Genomic DNA, 18,342 nt, shown 5'->3' with positions numbered 1-18,342 from the left:
TCACCTCCCCAATATTTCTAGAATCCACCTCTTCCTCCCCAATGTGCTTCGTCTGCCCTGGCTCAGGGCTGATTCCATGTGCCTGGAAGACCAGGTCACCCTCGCTCTTACTGGGCTCCCGGCCCCCGAGTCCCTCTTTCTCCTTCCCTCCTCCTTTCCTCTGACCTGACTTACATTTGCCTCCTGAGACACATCTCACCCCTAGTTAATCCTCTTGACCGTCAGGTGGGGTCAGTTGCCTCCCCTGCCCAGGCTTCACTCACCTTGTTGCAATGTCTGTTTAGAGCTCATCTCCACGGTCAAGGCCCAGGTGGCCTCGATGAGAGCAGCTCCTCAGAGGGGCTTGAAGATGCTGTTTGGAAGTGAGGGGCGGCCCCAGGGACGCACAAGACATCACAGGACTCAGAATCCACAAAGACTCTGGCACTAACAAGCCACCAAAGGACGCCGGGACATGCCAGAGCCAGGGGCAATTCCTGCTCCTGGCTGATCCTCCATCTTTGGGCAGGTTCTTTCATCTCTTCACTCAGCAAACACCAATGGATCCCTATTTGTCACTATCATTTCCTTCCTGGGCAGGCCCCAAGCCAGGCATCCTGGGTCTTAAGGGCCTTGTTGTCTGGTATTGGGGCCAGGCCTGGGAGGGACAGCGTGGGCCGGGCTCCACTGGTGGTAGCTGGCATAGCGCAGGGCCAACTTTTAACCCTCCTCCAATTCTAAGAATGAGCCTCTCAGATGGCTCAGAAGTGAAGAATTGGCTGCCAAAGCAGCAGACACAGGTTCGATCCCTGGGCCAGGAAGATCCCCTGGAGAGGGAAACGGCAACCCACTCCAGTATTCTTGCCTGGAGAATCCCATGGACGGAGGAGCCTGGCGGACTATAGTCCATAGAGTTGCAAAGAGTCAGACACAACTGAGCGACTAAACAATTCCAAGAATCCAAGAGGATCCTGGGCTCTAGGGCAGTGGAATTCCAAAAGTGGCAGTCTGACAGGCCTGGTTCTCATGGCCAGGTGTCACCCAGGACACCAGGGCCTGAGCTCCCAACTGCACCAAGAGCAGGTCTTGTGGCTGGTGAGGATGCAGGCAGGGTGGGAGAGAGACCACAGGGACCGGGGTGCATGGGTTTTGAAAGCAGACTCCCATGAAGCGTTTACCTGGGAAGGAGCACTGCTAAATCCACCTGCATTAGTGCTGGGCTTCCTGGCCCTGCCCTCCACCCCACTGGGGGTGGGTTTCCCTGGGGCCAGCAGGAGATGAGGGTACCCCAATGCATAGCTAGGGCTAGCAATCTAGGGGACAGGCTTGGGGCAGGGCCCGGGCTGGTGGCAGGGGCAGGCTGCACAGGGCGGAGCCAGGCTGAGCAACACGTGTAACTGCCCCTCTTGCAGAGCCAGTGCAGGCACCACCCGGATAGAGGAGCAAGATTGCATTTATTCATCTCCAGAGTCAGGGGAAGGGGGTAGATTTCTCTGCCCGGCGCCCTCCTCGGGTTGGCCTGTATGCTGGGAGCCGCAGTTATGCTTAGAAGGGCCTGGGAGCGGCCAGGGGACACGGGATGCAGGGACAGTGGATCGTGGGCAGATCACTGAGCCTGTTTTTCCATCCAGAAAACAGTGACAGCTGTGCAGTGGGACGACACACCGCTGATCCTCAGACGAGAGTGACTGCTCATCCTCTGGCTTGGCCGAGGTGGAAACTGGAGCCGTGACCTCCAGAGACCCAGGTGCGTGGCGGCCACTGAGACATCGGGTCCAGCGGCGGGACGCTCAGCTGTGCACAGACGTGCGCATGCGTGGGACTCGGCAACCGCGGCGCCACGGCGCCCCCTTGTGTCCACGGTGGGAATCACCGGTCTTGCAGGCGGACGGACGCTGGAGAGTCAAGCGGCTCCGGCTGGGTGATGCGGGCGCTGGCTACTGGACAGGAGAGTCCATCGGGGGCAGATCGTCTCAGGAGTGTAAGCTCGAGGGTGCGTGACAGTCCGAGGGGGTGATAGCCCCCCCAACAGTAACAGGTCGCATCAGGACACGTGGTCATCTGAGGCCCAGAGCAGTGAGTGAGCACCCCAAGAACAGCAGCAAGCCCTGCGTGAGGGCCCATGCCTAACACTGTGTGTGTGGCATATAGCAGCCGCTCAATAAATGCTTGTGGAATGGGAGTGAGCGCAGGAGTGTGTGTGCCATCTGCATGTGCAAGGAGGTAGGAAGTGGTAGCCGGATCATCACAGCAATCTACACTGTCTGACCTTCCAGCCAGTGAGGGCTACCCTCAGAAAGGGCCCATGTCCAGGGAAGATGGAGGCACCTCTGAAAGCCTCACTGCAGCCCCGGCCGCCAGTGAGGGACAGACGGAGGGACAGAGGGACAGATGGGGGCCTCATGTACCCCAAGATGGGCCCGGCCCAGCCCAGCCCACCGCAGGCCTCCTCCTGGGGCCTGGAAGCCTCCTTTCGGGCAGTGTGTCCACATGACCTCCAGCCTTGCTTGAGGTAGGCAGATCAGAGGCAGATGGCATTGGGGGCTGGATGCCTGGCCTGACCGCGGCCCTCCCACAACTTCCTGGAGGCGGGGGAAATGAGAAAGCCCAAGGCAGGGCTGCTAGCAGTGGGATTTCAGGCAGGGCGGGAGGTGCGATGCGGAACACACACGCACACACACACACATACGTGCACTGTGCACTCACCCCCCGGCCCCCACCGCCCCAGCCCCAGCCAGGTGGGCCAAGCTAGGGGCTGAGGCTGGGGAAGCGTTCCAGGCCAGGCTCGCAGCCCACCGGCAGGGTGGCCGCCTCACTGGGCGGGATGTGGTGGGTCATGTAGCGCTTTCCCATGAAGGAGCCGATCCGCAGCTGCTCTGGGGCCTCCTCCGGCCACCACAGGCTGGAGCTGGATGGGGACAGGGAGACAGGCTGTGGGTGGAGTGTCTCCCTGCTGGGTGGAGCGGGCTGCTGAGCTCCCACAGCCCTCCTCCTGTAGCCTCTGATGTCCCTTTCCTCCCTGGGAGGACCAGCTGGAGGCCTGCCTCCTCCAGGTGGCCACCCTGGCTCCCTAGATATCAGTTCATTGAAACAACTGAGGGCTCACTGGAGAGAAAGCACGGTCAGGGAGAAGGGCCCAGGCAGAGCAAGGTGGCCCCATCTATGAACCCGTCATCAGAGGACCTGCTGGACCACCTTCCTGAGCTCCTAGATGAGACACTCAGGGTGGAAATTCCCTGCACATTGCTGAAAGGGGCACCAACCAACTCAAAACTACAGGGCTCCGGAAGGGCTCCCAGAAGGTGCTGGGCCAGACAGAGAAGAGAGGTTCTGGGGAGGCGAGGGGCCCTCCGGGGGTCGCCACTCACAAGCGCACGCTGGAGGCTGCCAGGAAGGCCAGGAGCAGGAGGCCGCCCAGGGAAGACAGGATGGAGGTGATGACGATCATGTCTCCACTCCGCCGCCCGGGCCACGTGTCAATGGAGCCTGGGGACTTCCCTGCACACACAACGGCTTTCAGAGGCTGCCCTCAGACCCCAGGGCGGTCACCTCCCCGCCATGCTGACTGCCGCACGTCCCCAGCTGGCCTCCTGAGCCCGCTCATCTGTCCCTCTCTGCTGGGGCACTTGCGCTCTGCCAGCCTGGACCACCTGTCACGCCAGCCTCTGCCTTGGTCTAACCTGCCAGACTGTTCCCACCACCCATGGCAGGCAGAGAGGCAGCGGAGCTCAGGACCAACCGGGTGCTGCCCTGTTCCCTGGAGTCTGGCATTCAAGGGCTTCACGTGACAAGATCCACGCCCCCTCCCCTCCCCGACCCCAGCCTCTGCAGCCTGTCTCCTAGACACCCCCTCATGGGACACTCAGCCTTTGACGTGCAGTTTTCTTGGTCTGCTGAACCGCTGCTCCTTGGCGCTCTGCTGAGAGCAGGCTTCCCAGGACCACGGCTCCAGCCTCTTTCTTGCCCTGGCCCAGCACAGGGTTGGCTCCCTGAAGGAGGGGCAAACTATTTCTGTCCATGATGGGGCTTCAGCCTAGGGCACCCAAGGGTTGGCAAACATTTTAGGGTGGACAGAGCTGGTGTCTCTGCCCATGGGGCTGACCCAGTACCCCATCCTCTAGTGGGAGGTTCTGTTTAGGGGGTGGTCTGGACTTGGATTCTGACTTGGGGGCCCCAGTCCCACGGTAGCTGAGGGAGGGGCCAGCTGAGCACAACCGGGGTGCCGATGTTGGCTGGTCCACAGGGCACACTGGAGTCGGAGCACCCAGCCCTCTGAGCTACCTTGGTGGAGAGCGATGGGGTCGGACCACCTCGTCTCGGCCTGGGGTGAGCCCCTGGAGTTCATCAGCAGGAACTTCACCCTGAGGGAGAGGACCAGGGATGAGGCTCCGCGCCTCGACTGCTCTGGGCAAGGCCCCCACCTTGGCCAGGCCCCAGGCAGCTCATGATGGCTAGGCTGTGGGCCTGTCATGTTCAGGGCAGGGGGGCGCCCTGTGCTAAGCACCCCGAGACCTCTCTGGCCACAGCAACCTCTGCCACCAGCCCTCAACCATCTGAACCGCCACTCTTCAGACACCCTCTCTGGTTCAGGGGTCCCATGACTAAATGCCACGTACAGGGGGCCTCAGGGTGGCTCACAAAGGTGTGTGAGGCCCCAGCCCCTGTTCTCCAGAGGAAAACTGCTGGCTGTGTGGAGTCTGTGAGGCCTTGGAAGGCCCCCCAATAGGAGCGGGCACCCCAGGCAAAGGCCAGGAGGGAGAGGTGTGCTCAGGGCGTGCTCAGAGACCAGGATCAGGGGAGCGGGCAGGCTGAGCTCCGGGGGCACTGCCCAGAACTTGAGTTGTATCTCTGTTTGGGGTGGGGGCTCTGGGATCCAGGCAGGCTGGCACCTGCCATTGACGGGAGCTGGCTCTGGTGGCCGCTAGGGACGGGGTGGGAGGCTGAGTCAGGGAGTGGCCACTGGGTGAGAGGGTGAGGGGCGCCGGGGTAGAAGGCGGCTACGTTCTGCCCCGCCGTCTCTGTGGCCCCTGCCGGTTCCCCCAGCCGCACTAAGTCACCCTGAGTTTGTCTGGTTTTGTCCCCTTGCTCGCTGGACCCCTGCTCTCCCACCCCGCTTCCACCCTCAGCACCAGGCTGACTTTCCTGCCAGACCTACCTGTGGGAGGGGCGGTCTCCAGCATTCTCCTCCCCCTATGCTGGGGCCTGCAGACCCCTTCCCATCCCCCACCAGATAGGGCCTGCAGACCCCTTCCCATCCCCCACCAGCTCTGTGATTCCCACCTCCTCCTGGAGGCCACCTGCCTCTCCAGGAGATCCGTGACCCCACACAGGAAGAAACCAAGGCTGGAGAATGGGAGGGGCTTGCTCGGCCTGCAGCCAGGAAGGAGCGGGGCCAGGACAGAGGCCTGGGCAGAGACTGGGGCAGGGGTGAGGTGGGGTGGGGTGGGGGGCAGCTCTGGTCACAGAACCCGACCCCCACCCCTCCATCTCCCAGTACAGCTCCCTTCCAGGTTTCAGGTCAGGCGACTCACCTGTAAGGCCCCGGGCCCGGGAGGGGGGCATTGCAGTAGCGAGGTTGATGGAGGTCAGCAAGGCAGCCGGCGTCATTGCCCACCCTAAGCACGGGGGCGCGCCCGCTGCCACCCGCCGGGTCCTCACAGGGCAGCTGGTCCATGGTCAGGGGCAGCGTCATGTAGTGGCCATCGGTCAGCAGCCTTGGGGAGGCTGGGATCTCAGCCAGTGTCTGGGGGTTCTGAAAGACCCTAGAGGCTGCAGGAGGGAGACACAGGCAGCTGGGGCCGCAGGGCAGGAGGAGACAGGCAGTCCACTCCCATAGCCCAGCGCCCTCCACACCTCAGAGCCCAGAGTGCCCCTCCAGACACAAATCAGACATCACCTCTCAGATCCCCTGCAGAATAAAGCCCGAACTCCCCATTCACACCCAGTTGAGAGGGGCTCCCAGGGCCCTGGAGCTGTCCTCAGACCCACTCGTCACCCCAGGCCCCAGACCTGCACCGGAACCTACCGTTGTTGAAGGCCACCACCAGCCAGACAGTGTCGGCAGCGCTGGAGTGCCCATCCAGGACACAGCGCGGCTGCTCCAAGGAGAACGTGGTGGCCGTGACCTTTCCTTCCAGGTCCCAGGCGGTTATCCGCGGCGTGTAGGGGATGAGCTCTGGGGCCATGGAGACAGGTGTGAGGGTCCAGGGCCCACTGCCCCTGGGGCTGCCTCTCCTGGTTGGTGGGGGCAGGGGGTCCCAGGGTCTAATCGCTCCAGCAGGTGCCCCAGCCCCTAGGGTCTGGTCGGGTGCACCCCTCCAGGGACCCCCACTTACCCAGGCTGAGGCAGGGCTGGGGCCAGCCCAGCACCACCAAGAGCAGCAGCCAGGGGCAAGGCTGCCTGGAGGGGAGCCCCATGACAGCCTGCAGCGCACCCACCGGCCTGCTTCCACACCCACAGGCTGGGGCCAGTCTGGCTGCCTTGGGCGGCGCCCCTCCCCACACACCGTGGGCCTGGAGGAGCTGGTTAGTCAAGCTGCCCCGCTGGCCAAGGGCTGGAAAGACCTGAAAACATAAAAGCACCCCACTCCGCCTCCCAGCCCAGCCCACCCCGGGGAGGGGGCTGGGCAGGGGCAGGCCAGGGCTGAGAGAGGCCCCTGGTCCCCGGGTGCCGGCCAGGTCACCCCAGCGGCCTGTGTCTGAGTTTGGGTCCCACCCAGACCCCCAGCCTTGGGGAGGAGGGCCACATGCCAGAGATTCCTGCACCCCACGTACCAGGAGCCTCCCTCTGGCCTTCCATCCCCACCCAGGGGAGGAAGGGGGCAGCTCTAGCTCCCTCAGGGCCCAGTGGTCCTGCCCTCCCTTCACAAGGCCACATCCTCCCTTATATCCTTTGATCATAGAGCCAGGGTGGCTGGCCAGTGCCCTGCTTACATTACTCCCTTGGGTTCTCACTATATATGTATATATATATATATTTTTACTTTTTAGAATTCTTTTAAATTTTTCATTAATTTTTTTGGCCACACTACTCAGCTTGAGGAATTTTAGTTCCCTGATCAGGTATTGAACCCAGGCCCTGGCAGTGAAAGCGCCAAGTCCTAACCACTGGACCGCCAGGGAATTCCCTATAGTGGGTTAGTCGCTCAGTCATGTCCAACTCTTTGCGACCCCATGGACCACAGCCCACCAGGCTCCTCCATCCATGGAATTCTCCAGGCAAGAACACTGGAGTGGGTTGCCATTTCCTTCTCCAGATAATTCCCTATATGTATTTTTTAAATTAAGATATTATTCACATAACCTAAGATGTCCCTTTAAAATGTACAGTTTAGGGGGTTTTGTTTTGGTGGGGTTGCTTTTTGGGGAGGTTGCTTTTGTTTTAAACAAAAAGGGTTTTTTATTTACAGGAATTCTGGAGAAAGATGGCTGCTGGTATGGGTTTGGTCAAATGACATTAGGGTCCATGTCTCTGAAATTGTCTTGACCTTTTTTTTTTTTTCTGCCATACCTTACAGCTTGCAGGATTCTTGTTCCCAGCCAGGGACTGAACCCAGGCCAGGGCAGTGAAAGCAGAGTCCTAACCACTAGGCAACCAGGGAACTCCCTCTCTTGGTATTTTTTTTCATTGCAGCAAGATGGCTGCTGTGGCTCCAGGCATCATGTTCTCACTCAAGGTAGGAAGAAGGGAGGGGCAGAGAGGTGTTGCTCAAACACTTTTATCAGAAAACCTTATGCTTTCCATATAACATAAGCCCTGTAGACTTCCTTTTAAACTTCATTGCCATAAATCACCAGATTCTAGAACTTTATCACCCCAAAAAGAAACACTGTACCCATTAAAACAGTCACTTCCCATTCCCCTTCCCCCACTGACAACCACTGATGTCCATTCTGTCTCAGTGGATTCGCCTCTTCCGGATGTTTCATATAGACAGAAACACACAATGTGTCATTTTCTGCCTGGCTTCTTTCATTTGATACAGTGTTAAGGCTCATCCATGTCGTATGTGTTAGCATTTTATTCGTTTTCCTGGCTGGATAGCATCCCATTACACGGACAGATCGTATTTTGTTCATTCTTCGGCCGATGGCTATTTGGGTCATCCCCACTTCTTGGCTGTTATGAACGCTACCGGGACCGTGTTTCCAGTTCTTGGATATTTATCTAGCAGTTTAACTGCTGAGTCATATGGGAACTGCTTTTTGGGGCTCTGGTCGCCAGCTTTCCAAAGCAGCTGCATTTTACATTCCCACAAGCAGTGGACGAGGGTTCCAATCTCTCCACATTCTCACCAATATTTATTTCCTATATATATTTATCATACCCACCCTAGTGGGTATGAAGTGGTACCACTTTGCGGTTTTGATTTGCACTTCCCTAATGACGTTGCTTGTCCGCCATCTGTATAGCTTTTTCAGAGAAGTGTGTGTTCAAGTCCTTTGCCCGTTAAAATTGAAGATTTTTTTATCGTTGAGTTGTGACAGTTCTTGATACACTGTGAACACGAGAGTCTGATCAGGCATACGACGTGCAAACACTGCTCCCGCTCTCTCACTGCGCTGTGGTGTGGGAGCCGAGGGTGGGGGCGGGGCACTCAGGGACCCACACAACCCCTCTGCCCTGTGAGCCCTGGAGCGAGTCTCACTGTGGAACCTAACAGAGTTGGGGTCCAGCTTCTCTATCAGGGCCTCCTGGCCCTCCCCAAACCAGCTTCTCCACAGGGCAGGGGGCACGATGCCAGGGGCTCACAAAGCTGCCTTACTTTCTTTTCACAATCAGAAGAGGAAAAAAAGTAACTTCTAGGTGAAAGTAAATACTCTAACATACACTGATCTTTTTAACAATAAATCATAAAACAGAATTTAAGTTTCTTTCTTAGGGAGAAAAGGGCTTGTGAAGGCCACAAGCACACCCCCCCACCCCTCCTTGCCCTCAGGAAGCCTAGGAGTATTGGATCCTCTTTCTAAGAAGACTGGGAAGGATTGGAACCTTGAGGGTGGGGGTCAGACCAGGCCTGGCTGGGATTTAGTCCCAGCTCTACTACTGTGCCCTTAAACCTCTGTTTCCTCATCTGGAAAGTGGACACAGCAGTACCCGCCCCGATATGAGCAGCACTTAGAGAGTCAGAACCCGCTTAGGAAGTCAGAACCCAAGGAAGTAAACGGGAGGAGCTGGGGGGGGGGGTCTCCCTGGCAGAGCTGCTGAAGGCCCACTGCAAGGAGAACTGGGGTGGGGCAGGGGAGCCGCTCGGGTCAGTGCCCGGCTCCTGGCCTCCCCGCAGCCTGTGTCTCCTTTAGGAAGAAACAAAGGTTGGACAGGAAGCCTGTCAGGTCCATTCCTTCTCTGATGCAGCAAGACATGTGTGGGCTGGCCTTCATACATCCAATCTTCATACATACACACACATGTACACACGCAGCCTCTCCAATGGCAAACCCACAGGGCCCACGGTCTTTGGCTTTAGAGCATTTATTGCAAACAGAACATATGAGGTATGAGCAGCTGACCCAGACGGAGGCCTGCCCCCGCGGCGCACACGGCAGGCAGCCTCTCCTCACCCCGGACACTGAGGGCCCCACACAGCCCACCGAGGATGGAGGGGCCCACACACTGAGGTAGCAGCAGCCGAAGGCCCCACACGACTCCCAGGCTCGCCCGGTTTCCACAGAGACCCAGGCCCGGCGGGCACAGGGAGGGGGACGGGCGGGCATGGGGAGCCCGTGCTCCACAGGGAGCCTGCCGTCGTGGTGGGCGAACCGGGCCAGCCAGGCCGCGGGTCACTGCTGCTCCAGGCAGTCCTCGGTCACCCCCTGGGCGGCCAGCTCGGCCAGCACGTTCTGCAGGTAGTTGGGGTCGGGGTAGCCGTGGCCTGTCACGTTGCGGTCCATCTCGGTCTTGTGGTGGATCTCGTTCCACACCACTGTATCCGTCTCTCCGGTGGTGCTGGATGTTCCTACTGTGAAGATAAGGCGCCTCTTCCAGGCCACCTTCAGCAGCTCCAGGACCTGCCCAAGGGGAGGGGATGGAGGGGGAAGGGGAGGGGATGGGATGGAGGGGGGAGGGGAGGGGATGGAGGGGGGAGGGGAGGGGATGGAGGAGGAGGGGAGGGGATGGAGGGGGGAGGGGAGGGGATGGAGGGGGAGGGGAAGGAGGGGAAGGAGATGATGGGGGTAGGGCATGGAGGAGGGGGGAGGGAAGGGGATGGGGGGGAAAGGGATGGGGAGGGGGAAGGGGAGGGGATGATGTGGGGGAGGTGTGGGGGAAGGGGCGGCAGGGAAGGAGCAGAAGGCTGTGAAGAAGTGCTCTGAACAAACCCTGGCTGCAGGGGCTGGCCTGGAGGGCAGACACTCCTGACAACCCCCTCACCTCCCTTAGCCTCTTCGTGCCCTTGGGGCTGTCCCCACCCCAAAGCCACCACCCTGGCTGTTCTGTCTGCTTGGAATGCTCTTTCCCAGCCTTCTCACAGCTGTTTAGTCGTGTCCAACTCTTTGCGAACCCATAGACTGTAGCCCCCAGGCCCCTCTGTCCATGAGATTTCCTAGGCAAGAATACTGGAGTGGGGCGCCACTTCCTTTTCCAGGAGACCTTCCTGACCCAGGGATTGAACCCATGTCTCCTGCATTAGCAGGCAGGTTCCTACCGCTGAGCTACCTGGGAAGCCCCTCCTCTGAGCTGGGAAGCCCCAAGTCAGGACTCAGTGCAAAGGCAGCTCCGCAGACCACCCCCATCACCTAGGGTGAAGCGGCCCCAGTTCCACCGCATCCCATCACACTAGGCCGCAGGAAGACCCCTGTCCTCCCCCCAGCGCACCTGCGGTCAGGTCGTCTCTGCCTGGATGCCCCATACCCAGACGCCTAACCTGGAGCAGGCCCCCAGGAAGGGGCAGCCCACACCCCAGCCAGCCCGCAGGCTTCATCTCCTCCTCCTGTCGCAGTACGGTGGGCATAGGCAGAGCTGGTGCGGCCACCGAGCCAGCTCTCCCAACCCAACAGCCACCTGCTGCTCAGGGGCAGCCAGGCTGGACTTGCCAGTGGCGGGGGAGGGGCATGGAGGCTGCTCCCAGGGGTGGCAGCCGGGCCTTTACCTTGCGGCCCTGGGCGTTGTTGGGAAGGTAGCACTGGCGGGGAAACCCTCTGGCAGTGAAGGGCTTTCCAGGGTTGGGGTGTTCAGGGCCCTACAGGAGGAACACAGACGGTGAGAGTGGGAGCCAAGGGGCTGGCGGGCCGCAGAGCTGCTGGGACAGGGCCCCTCTCCCCAGCCTCACCCCGCCACCTTCCAGGCGGGGCTCCTCCTGCACGCAAGTAACCAAATCAACTGCTGTCTCATATCTTGCTCTAAAGACCCAGCATGCACACGGCCTGCCCACACCTGCCCTCCCTGAACCCATGCTGCTCTGCTGGGCACCACACCCCCTAACAGCCTCCACCCCCCTGAGGAAACTAGACCTCTCAGAGGCCAGGCCTCGCTGGCAACCCTCTGGGCACAGGGCTCTCTGGACTGGATGGCAGGGCCTGCTTCACCATCACTGGGGCGCACAGCACCTCCACTGCTCTCTCCGGATGGAGCAGGGCCCCGAGACCATGGCAGCAGGCTAGACAGAGGGTGAGGGCTGGAACCACGCTCGGCCCTTGCCCTGCTCTCAGCCCATGGAGACACACCATGTACAACTCCAAATTCCTCTCCTGCTTTGTGGCTCTACTGCTGTCTAGAATGTTTCTAACTTTTCCAGTTTCACTTTGAGCACAATGTCACTTTGGAGGACAACCAGGGGAAAGCACATAATTGGACAAAACCAAGGGACATCCTGTCCTCCTTTATCTTCCCAAGCCAACGAGGCTCTGGGGGACACTGAGATCCCCCGGTCCAAGGCAGAAACCTGAGGAGCCCAGACTCTTGTCTGGGTCTCCACTGGGACCTGCAGCTGAGGTCCCTGCTCCTCCACACCCCACACAGGTCTGGATCAGGCCACTGAGCCGGTCCCTCAAGAGTGGTCAGGCCTCACTGCAGGCACCTCTCTGCCCTGCACTCTGCCCCGTGGGAGGGTTCCTGCTTGTGGGCTCCCCAGCCAACCAGCTAGCCCAACAGAAACGCTTGTTCCTCCTGCTTAGACTCCTGTGGGCCTTCTGCCCAGTACAAGTCCAGCTAAGATGCCTCTGCCTCCAGGAAGCACCCCCCTGGTTCAAGAAAAGGCAGGGGGCATCTCTTTGCTTCCACAACCCTAAGGGCTGGCTGGAGCCCCCAGCACGAGTGCCTCCTGATTGCTGGGAGTCTGACTGGGCAGCCGGGCACCCTCAGTGACCCCGGGGGACAGAGTGGGACAGGAAGAGCCCCGGAGAGGGGCCGATTCCAGGAAGAGCCAAGGAGGCTCCTCTCGTGCCGTGCCCCTCACCTGAATGCCGTGGGGAATGTTGTAGACTATGAGAATCGTCCCACAGTCCTCGTGGCCAGGGAGGGACATCTGAAACGTGAACACCTCCATCTTCCCCCGGGGCTGGGTCCCAGTCTTCTCCCCGTAGATCGTTTTGCAGGAGGGACACTGCAAGCTTCCATCCTGGGACAGGGCAGAAAGTCGTGGACTGAGCCGGTGGCCCCGAGAGGGCACCCAGGCCAGCCACCCCACTGACTAGATGGGAAAGAGACCTGCAGGGACACGAGTTTGGTTCCCTGGTCACCCAGCAGGTCCTGGGCCAGTCGCCCAGCTCCCTGGCAGACTCCTTGCAAATAAATTCAATTTTGGCAATTTCCTTAGAAAGACAAGTTTTACCCCAGAAACTCATTATGCAATTTTCGTTAAAGGGACAAAGGGGATCAGGTAGAAAAATTAGGTTTATAAACCAAAGTCTACACAGTTGCTGCTGCTACTGCTAAGTCACTTCAGTCACGTCTGACTCTGTGTGACCCCATAGATGGCAGCCCACCAGGCTCCCCCGTCCCTGGGATTCTCCAGGCAAGAACACTGGAGTGGGTTGCCACTGCCTTCTTCAATGCATGAAAGTGAAAAGTGAAAGTGAAGTCGCTCAGTCGTGTCCGACTCTTCGTGACCCCATGGACTGCAGCCCACCAGGCTCCTCCGTCCATGGGATTTTCCAGGCAAGAGTACTGGAGAGGGGTGCCATCGCCTTCTCTGCTACACAGTTGAGTCATATTTAAAATGGAACAGAAAACCGTTTCGGAAGGACTGCTGAGGCTGGCGCCCTGGCCAGTACGCGTGGCATGAGGACGCTGCACAGGGGACAGCCCAGGCACGAACCCCCCACGGGCCTTGGCTTTCTCTGCTCCCCGACCTCTGTCTACTCTGGCTAAATTACACCAAAGGCAGGGCAGCCTGGCGTCACCTGCCACCCCCAGCCCCCTTCCCGCTGCAGGGCCAGGACTGCGGACATCTCAGGGTGGTCTCTGGGCGGGCCCCAGGCTCCTCACAGGGCAGCCCCAGTCGCCTGCTCAGCTGCAGCACAACCGGGACGGGCAGGTGACCCCGACCCCCCTCCCCCGGCTGGGCGGCCATGGGTACCTTGTTCCCATTGCAGTACATGGCCAGCAGGCAGAGCAGGTGGAAGGTGTGGCCGCACTTGGCCAAGCAGCCCACGGCCATGGGCCCGATGGTCTTGCTGTCGGTCACGTCGCTGTACCCAGACGCCACGGACAGCTTCTCCATACAGATGGTGCAGTCCTGGAGGGGGACCCACACGGGGCAGGCTCACCCCCAGCCCCCGTGCCACAGGGGCGAGTCCTGAGGACCAGCCGCCATCTGCGGAAATGCTGGGCCCCAATCTAAGTCAACCCCACAGCTCTCTGTTCTGGAGGCTGGGAGCACCAAGGGGTCACTGGTGTCTACGGCCTCAGAGCAGTCACTGTCACCGCGGTGGAGGGGATGGCAGGCGGCACCGAGCCTGGGGGCTGCTGTGACGCCTGGAGCCCAGGCTGAGAAGGTGGCAGAAGAGCCCAGCAGAGAGGAAAGGACGGGAGGGGCCCGCAGCGCTGGGCTTTCCGAGGGAAAGGGAACCTGTCAGAAGCACAAGCACAGCAACAGGCAGGCAGGAGAGAGGAGAGTGTACTGAAGCAGGAGCCGGCGTTTCTGTTGGGGGCTGGTGCACCTGCAGGGCAGGGGTGACCAAAGCGGAGGGGACCAGGTCCCAGTAGGCCCTGAAGGCCATGACTGGGGCCTGGGGCTTTGTCTTACACATCAGAGTAAGCAGAAGCATTCCTCCTGCTTAGACTCCTGTGGGCATTCTGCCCAGTATAAGATGCCTCCACCTCCAGCAAGCCCTCCCTGGTTCAAGAAAAGGCTGGGGCCATCTCTTTGCTTCCATAAGCACAGCAACATGGCAACAGGCAGATGGCATGAGCAGCGGATATTAAACCATCACAGCCACACACTGGCTATGTGATCAGCAGCTGGCGGGGAGGCAGCTGGGGCCAAACAGCACAGCTCTGTCAGGTAAGCACAAGAGCAGAGAGATGGACAGACAGACTCCTGTGAAAGGGGGCGGGCAGGAGGGGAGGCCCGAGGAGAGGCCTTCCAAGTTTCTGTCCAAACCTTTACCAACCAGATGCTTCCTGTGTTCTTGACTTGCAGAAGGCGGCCAGAGAGTCCCCAGCTCTGAACCGGCATGCATGACCTTGAACCCACCCCTAGGACTCTCCAGGGCTCTCCATTCAAGCTGGAGAACAGTGGCATCACAGCCCCGAAATGAGACTCAGCAGACATGGGTCAGGTGAAGCTGTGACGGGGTTAAACGCAGGAACCCTGGCTGGCCCTCCCCAAAGCCGGGGGGCAGGACTGGTCTCTGGACAAGGCACCTTCCAGCAGAGGACAGGCTGGGGGCCTCGTCTGAGCCACCCCGTTACCAAACAAAGGCAAAAGCAGTGCAACCCCCGCGACACGCACCTCCTCCGGGGCCGTCTTCAGCTCTTCGGTGTAGTTTCTGATTACCTGCTCTGGCTCTGGCTTTGGGGACCCTCCTAGGAGAGAGAAGAACATAAATGGTGTCCTGAGGAGAATGAACTGGAGACGCTGGGAGAGAGGAGGACAGGGAGCGGTCCAAGCTACCAGGAGGGAGGTTAGGATGGCTCAGACAGGAAGGTTAGTGTGCAGGAGAGGAGAGAACAGGCCAGCCGCAGAACAGTCCAGAGCTCCACCGGGGGCAGGGCGGGCGAGGGGCAGCCCCAGGAGCCCTGGAGGAAGAGAAGCAGAGACAGCAGCTGGCCATGGCCTTCAGGAGCCACAGGCGGGGCCTCAGCCATGGCCCCGCGCACCTTCACTCAGGAACCCAGACCCAGGCTTCAGAGGACATGCAGGAGGGTCAAAGAGCAGCTTCTAAACAAATGCTCTGGAGTGTGTTCTGGCCAGGTGATTTTACTCAACTTTCAATATTCTCAGAAGAAAGTCTGGGTAAGAGAAGTAAGTGTTCTGAGTCACATGTACAGTGCACGCCCACCCTGCGGGGACATCTGTGTGCACACTGGCCGCAGGGAACAGCCACAAGGCCACGGCCAACCACTGTGCTCTTGGGCTTGTCCCTGGACTGGAGTGCCAGTGACCCGCCTCCTCGATTCCTCAGCTGCCCACGGCTCCACCTCCTCGCCTCCTCCTCTCAAAACCTCCTACCCCTCTGTGTGCACCTGGGCATGAAGCTGGGAGGGGAAGGCCCTGCACCGAACAGGCCCCACCCCAAGGACAAGCACCCCCTCCCCACCTCCCCTCTGCAGCTCGAGAGTCAATCAGCAGAGTCACAGAGTGGTGGTAAAACAGGAGCAGAGGGAGGGACGGGGAGACTGGCCCAGTCTGGGAGGGCGACGCCGGGAGGCCTGCCTGCCTCAAGTCCGGGGGAGCTCCTGGTCCCAGCCTCTAAGACCAGAGGGGCTCTGGCGTAAGCCCAAGCTCCCAGCTATCAGCCTGTGGCTACAGAGACTTACAAGTCTGAGGGCTCAACAGCAGGAGCCCCCCTCTAGACCAGAGGAGGCCCGGTGACAGGCAGGAGGGAGCGGAGGGGTCGGGGCTGGGTGAGGGCAGGATGGAGTCTGGCTCTTGGGCTGGGACCAAATCAGGTCACCTCTGAGTCTCAGGTCACTCATCTAAACAGTGGACCTGACGCCAGCCCTAGGGGTGAGCACTGAAAAGGCATTAGCTGCTAGGACCTGAGAGGCAGCCAGAAGCCTAGGGAGACCAGGCACCCCCAAGCACACGCACACACATCCCCAGACACAGACCCCGAGGACCCTGACTGCTCACTGGAGAGAAAGCCAGACCAAAGCACAATCCCCACCAGCACCAGGTGGCCAGCCTAGTAACTGGAACTCAACTCTGAGGGGAGAGACCTTCCAGAAAAGCCTGGTCTAAAAGGCCACTTTGGTGACAGGCCAGTCTCCAGCTGAACCCCAGAACCCCTCCAGCAAGGCCTGTCTCAGCACCCCGTCCTCTCCAGCCTCCCCGCACCCAGGTAGCCTTTCAGAACTGACGGTAACTCTCCATGATCCACTTTTCTCAAAAGAGGGCCAGCCAGGTGACCGCCTACCCCACGAAAGGACATCTGAGCCCAGGAAGGCCAGAGGGTCTGCTTTGCACACCATGTGTTTTCAGAGCAAACCCCAAGTGTCTCAGGAAGCGGCCCTGCCCACAGATCCAGCCCTGAGGCAGAGTAAAAAGAGGGAGCAAGGCTAGCGGTGGTGATGGCAGCTGGGCGCTTAGGGAGCCCTTTCCTGGCTTCCTTTCCCCTACTCCTCCCGATGGTCAGACAGGCAGTGAACTCGATCAGAGCAACCGTCACCATGTGCCAGGCACTGCCCCTGTGCGTTTATTTCCTCTTCCTCCCACAACCGGTCTGCCGGGTAGGAGGCCCACTGCTCATGAATGGGGAAGCTGGCATGATATCACAAAGCTGGTGAGCGAGCGCTGCAAACCCAGGACTGGCGGGGCCAAAGCCCTGCTCACGCCATCCGGAAGGTCCCCGAAGCAGTCACTTGTCTGGCCCAGTGATGGCAGCAGAGCCACAGTTTAGAAACGACAAGCGCAGAACTTACTATGCAGCAGCCCCTCCTCTTGAATTCTCGTCTGACTCACACAGCACCTGTAACAGTTCTGAAACCCCTTCTCCCCTAGCCATGTGACAGGAATGGCATGGTCGTTGGGGACCCCTCTGAAGCAGCCCCACGTGGGCTGACCCCTCCTGAGACACACAGTGGCCCCAGTGGAAGGGACAGAGCTGTCCCCCCTCCTGAGCCTCGTCTTGCCTCGAACTTGTGTTTACAGTCACTGAGTCTTCAAGCACAGGCCCCTCACACTTCCACTGCAGCACTGAACTCTGGGTCTCAGAGGGGAGTGGATTCCCAGGGGCCAGGCTTGCTGCCAACGGCAGGGCGGGCCACTGAGCCCATCACCACCCGCAGGCGAGGGGAGGGCGAAGGGCCGAGGTGGTCAGAGGAGAGCGGCGGGTACGGGAAGAATCAGAGGTAGTGAGACTCGGAGGAGGCTGAGCAGAGGCCAGAGAGTTATTTGTGAGCAGGAACTACCTTTCATGGACATTTTCCTCAATCTCTTAACTGAGCTGTGACTTTTAGAGGCCAGACAGGAGGCGGGAGGGCTGGCGGGCTGGGGTGCGCAGCTAAGACACACAGGGAGTCCAATGGCTGACATCAGAATACTCGTCATGCCTACACGGGGTGCGAGATCAGACATGCAGAGGGGAGAAACGTTAGAAGGAGCCGTCCGGCTCATGACCGCCACAAACCCCGGCTGCGCCCAGGTGGCACTGTCGATGGCCATCAGGACTCGCCCATCTCCCTGGGGAATCCAGCTGCTCGAGGCTGCCAGGGCCCACCCAGACCAGCAGGGCTGAGCTCAGCAATCAGTGAAATGCCAGCTCGTGAGAGCCCCGGCCCCAAGTTCCAGGAAGGTCTGAACAAGCACCCCATCAGCCTGTGCTCGGAGCATGCAGGTGGGGAGGCCGTGGCTTCAGGAGGGCAGAGGGCAGAACGCCACCCCAAGACACGTCCAGAGCGGTTCTGCAGGGAGGGCGCCTCTCCATGCCAGTGCAAGGAAGGAGAGCAGAGGGCAACACAGCAGGGTGCAGCCAAGCCATGGAAACGCGGATGGTCCGGAGCTTGCGGGCCTCCCTCTGTGCCCCCTCGGCCGAGCCCCCGCAGCCCCTGGTCGCCTGGCCCCCCATGGGGTGCTGCCTATTCTCCATGCACCACCCGGCCTGTCTAGGTGCCTTCAGAGCCATCACTGGGGGAAACAGGCAGGAATCTTGCCCCAGGGCCTGCCTCCTCACCGAGGTGTCCCCATGGCCCCTGGGACGGCTCCTTGGGAGCAGCTACGGCCCCAGGCCAGAGCTCCCTTCTCCGGTCCCCTCAGCCGAGGC

At 60.1% G+C, this 18,342-nt stretch overlaps 2 protein-coding genes across 5 annotated transcripts in view; both read right to left on the bottom strand.

Moving 5' to 3' along the window:
* Nucleotides 1,417-6,926, bottom strand: LOC102183754 (uroplakin-3b). Its single transcript, XM_018040691.1, has 6 exons — nucleotides 6,315-6,926; nucleotides 6,005-6,154; nucleotides 5,511-5,748; nucleotides 4,261-4,340; nucleotides 3,348-3,477; nucleotides 1,417-2,887 (listed from the first exon to the last, which is right to left on the bottom strand). The coding sequence occupies exons 1-6, from the start codon at nucleotides 6,877-6,879 to the stop codon at nucleotides 2,728-2,730; spliced, it is 1,323 nt and encodes a 440-aa protein (XP_017896180.1). The 5' UTR covers nucleotides 6,880-6,926; the 3' UTR covers nucleotides 1,417-2,727.
* DTX2 (deltex E3 ubiquitin ligase 2) overlaps nucleotides 9,436-18,342 on the bottom strand; it is a 34,524-nt gene continuing 25,617 nt past the window's right edge. For 3 of the 4 annotated variants that reach the window (XM_018040689.1, XM_018040687.1, XM_018040688.1), the window contains 6 exons: nucleotides 17,492-17,632; nucleotides 14,871-14,944; nucleotides 13,494-13,652; nucleotides 12,372-12,533; nucleotides 11,067-11,156; nucleotides 9,436-9,987 (listed from right to left, as the gene is read on the bottom strand). In XM_018040689.1, the coding sequence (XP_017896178.1) occupies nucleotides 9,760-9,987; nucleotides 11,067-11,156; nucleotides 12,372-12,533; nucleotides 13,494-13,652; nucleotides 14,871-14,944; nucleotides 17,492-17,632 (854 nt within the window). In that variant the 3' untranslated portion in view covers nucleotides 9,436-9,759. The remainder of the gene's footprint in view (nucleotides 9,988-11,066; nucleotides 11,157-12,371; nucleotides 12,534-13,493; nucleotides 13,653-14,870; nucleotides 14,945-17,491; nucleotides 17,633-18,342) is intronic. The other variant, XM_018040690.1, reaches the window with a different exon arrangement.

This window comes from Capra hircus, chromosome 25 (genome assembly GCF_001704415.2).
Source record: "Capra hircus breed San Clemente chromosome 25, ASM170441v1, whole genome shotgun sequence".
Classification (NCBI taxonomy): Eukaryota; Metazoa; Chordata; class Mammalia; order Artiodactyla; family Bovidae; genus Capra; species Capra hircus.
The sequence above is the reverse complement of the archived record's forward strand: the minus strand, read 5'-3'. Positions and strand labels throughout refer to the sequence as shown.

Coding starts and splice junctions, on each gene's coding strand:
- LOC102183754 (XM_018040691.1), bottom strand. CDS start 6,879: ATGATCAAAGGATATAAGGGAGGATGTGGCCTTGTGAAGGGAGGGCAG. Junction 4,341..5,510: donor CCGGGCCCGGGGCCTTACAG/GTGAGTCGCCTG, acceptor CCTCTCCCTCAG/GGTGAAGTTCCTGCTGATGA. Junction 2,888..3,347: donor GCAGCCTCCAGCGTGCGCTT/GTGAGTGGCGAC, acceptor GTCCCCATCCAG/CTCCAGCCTGTGGTGGCCGG.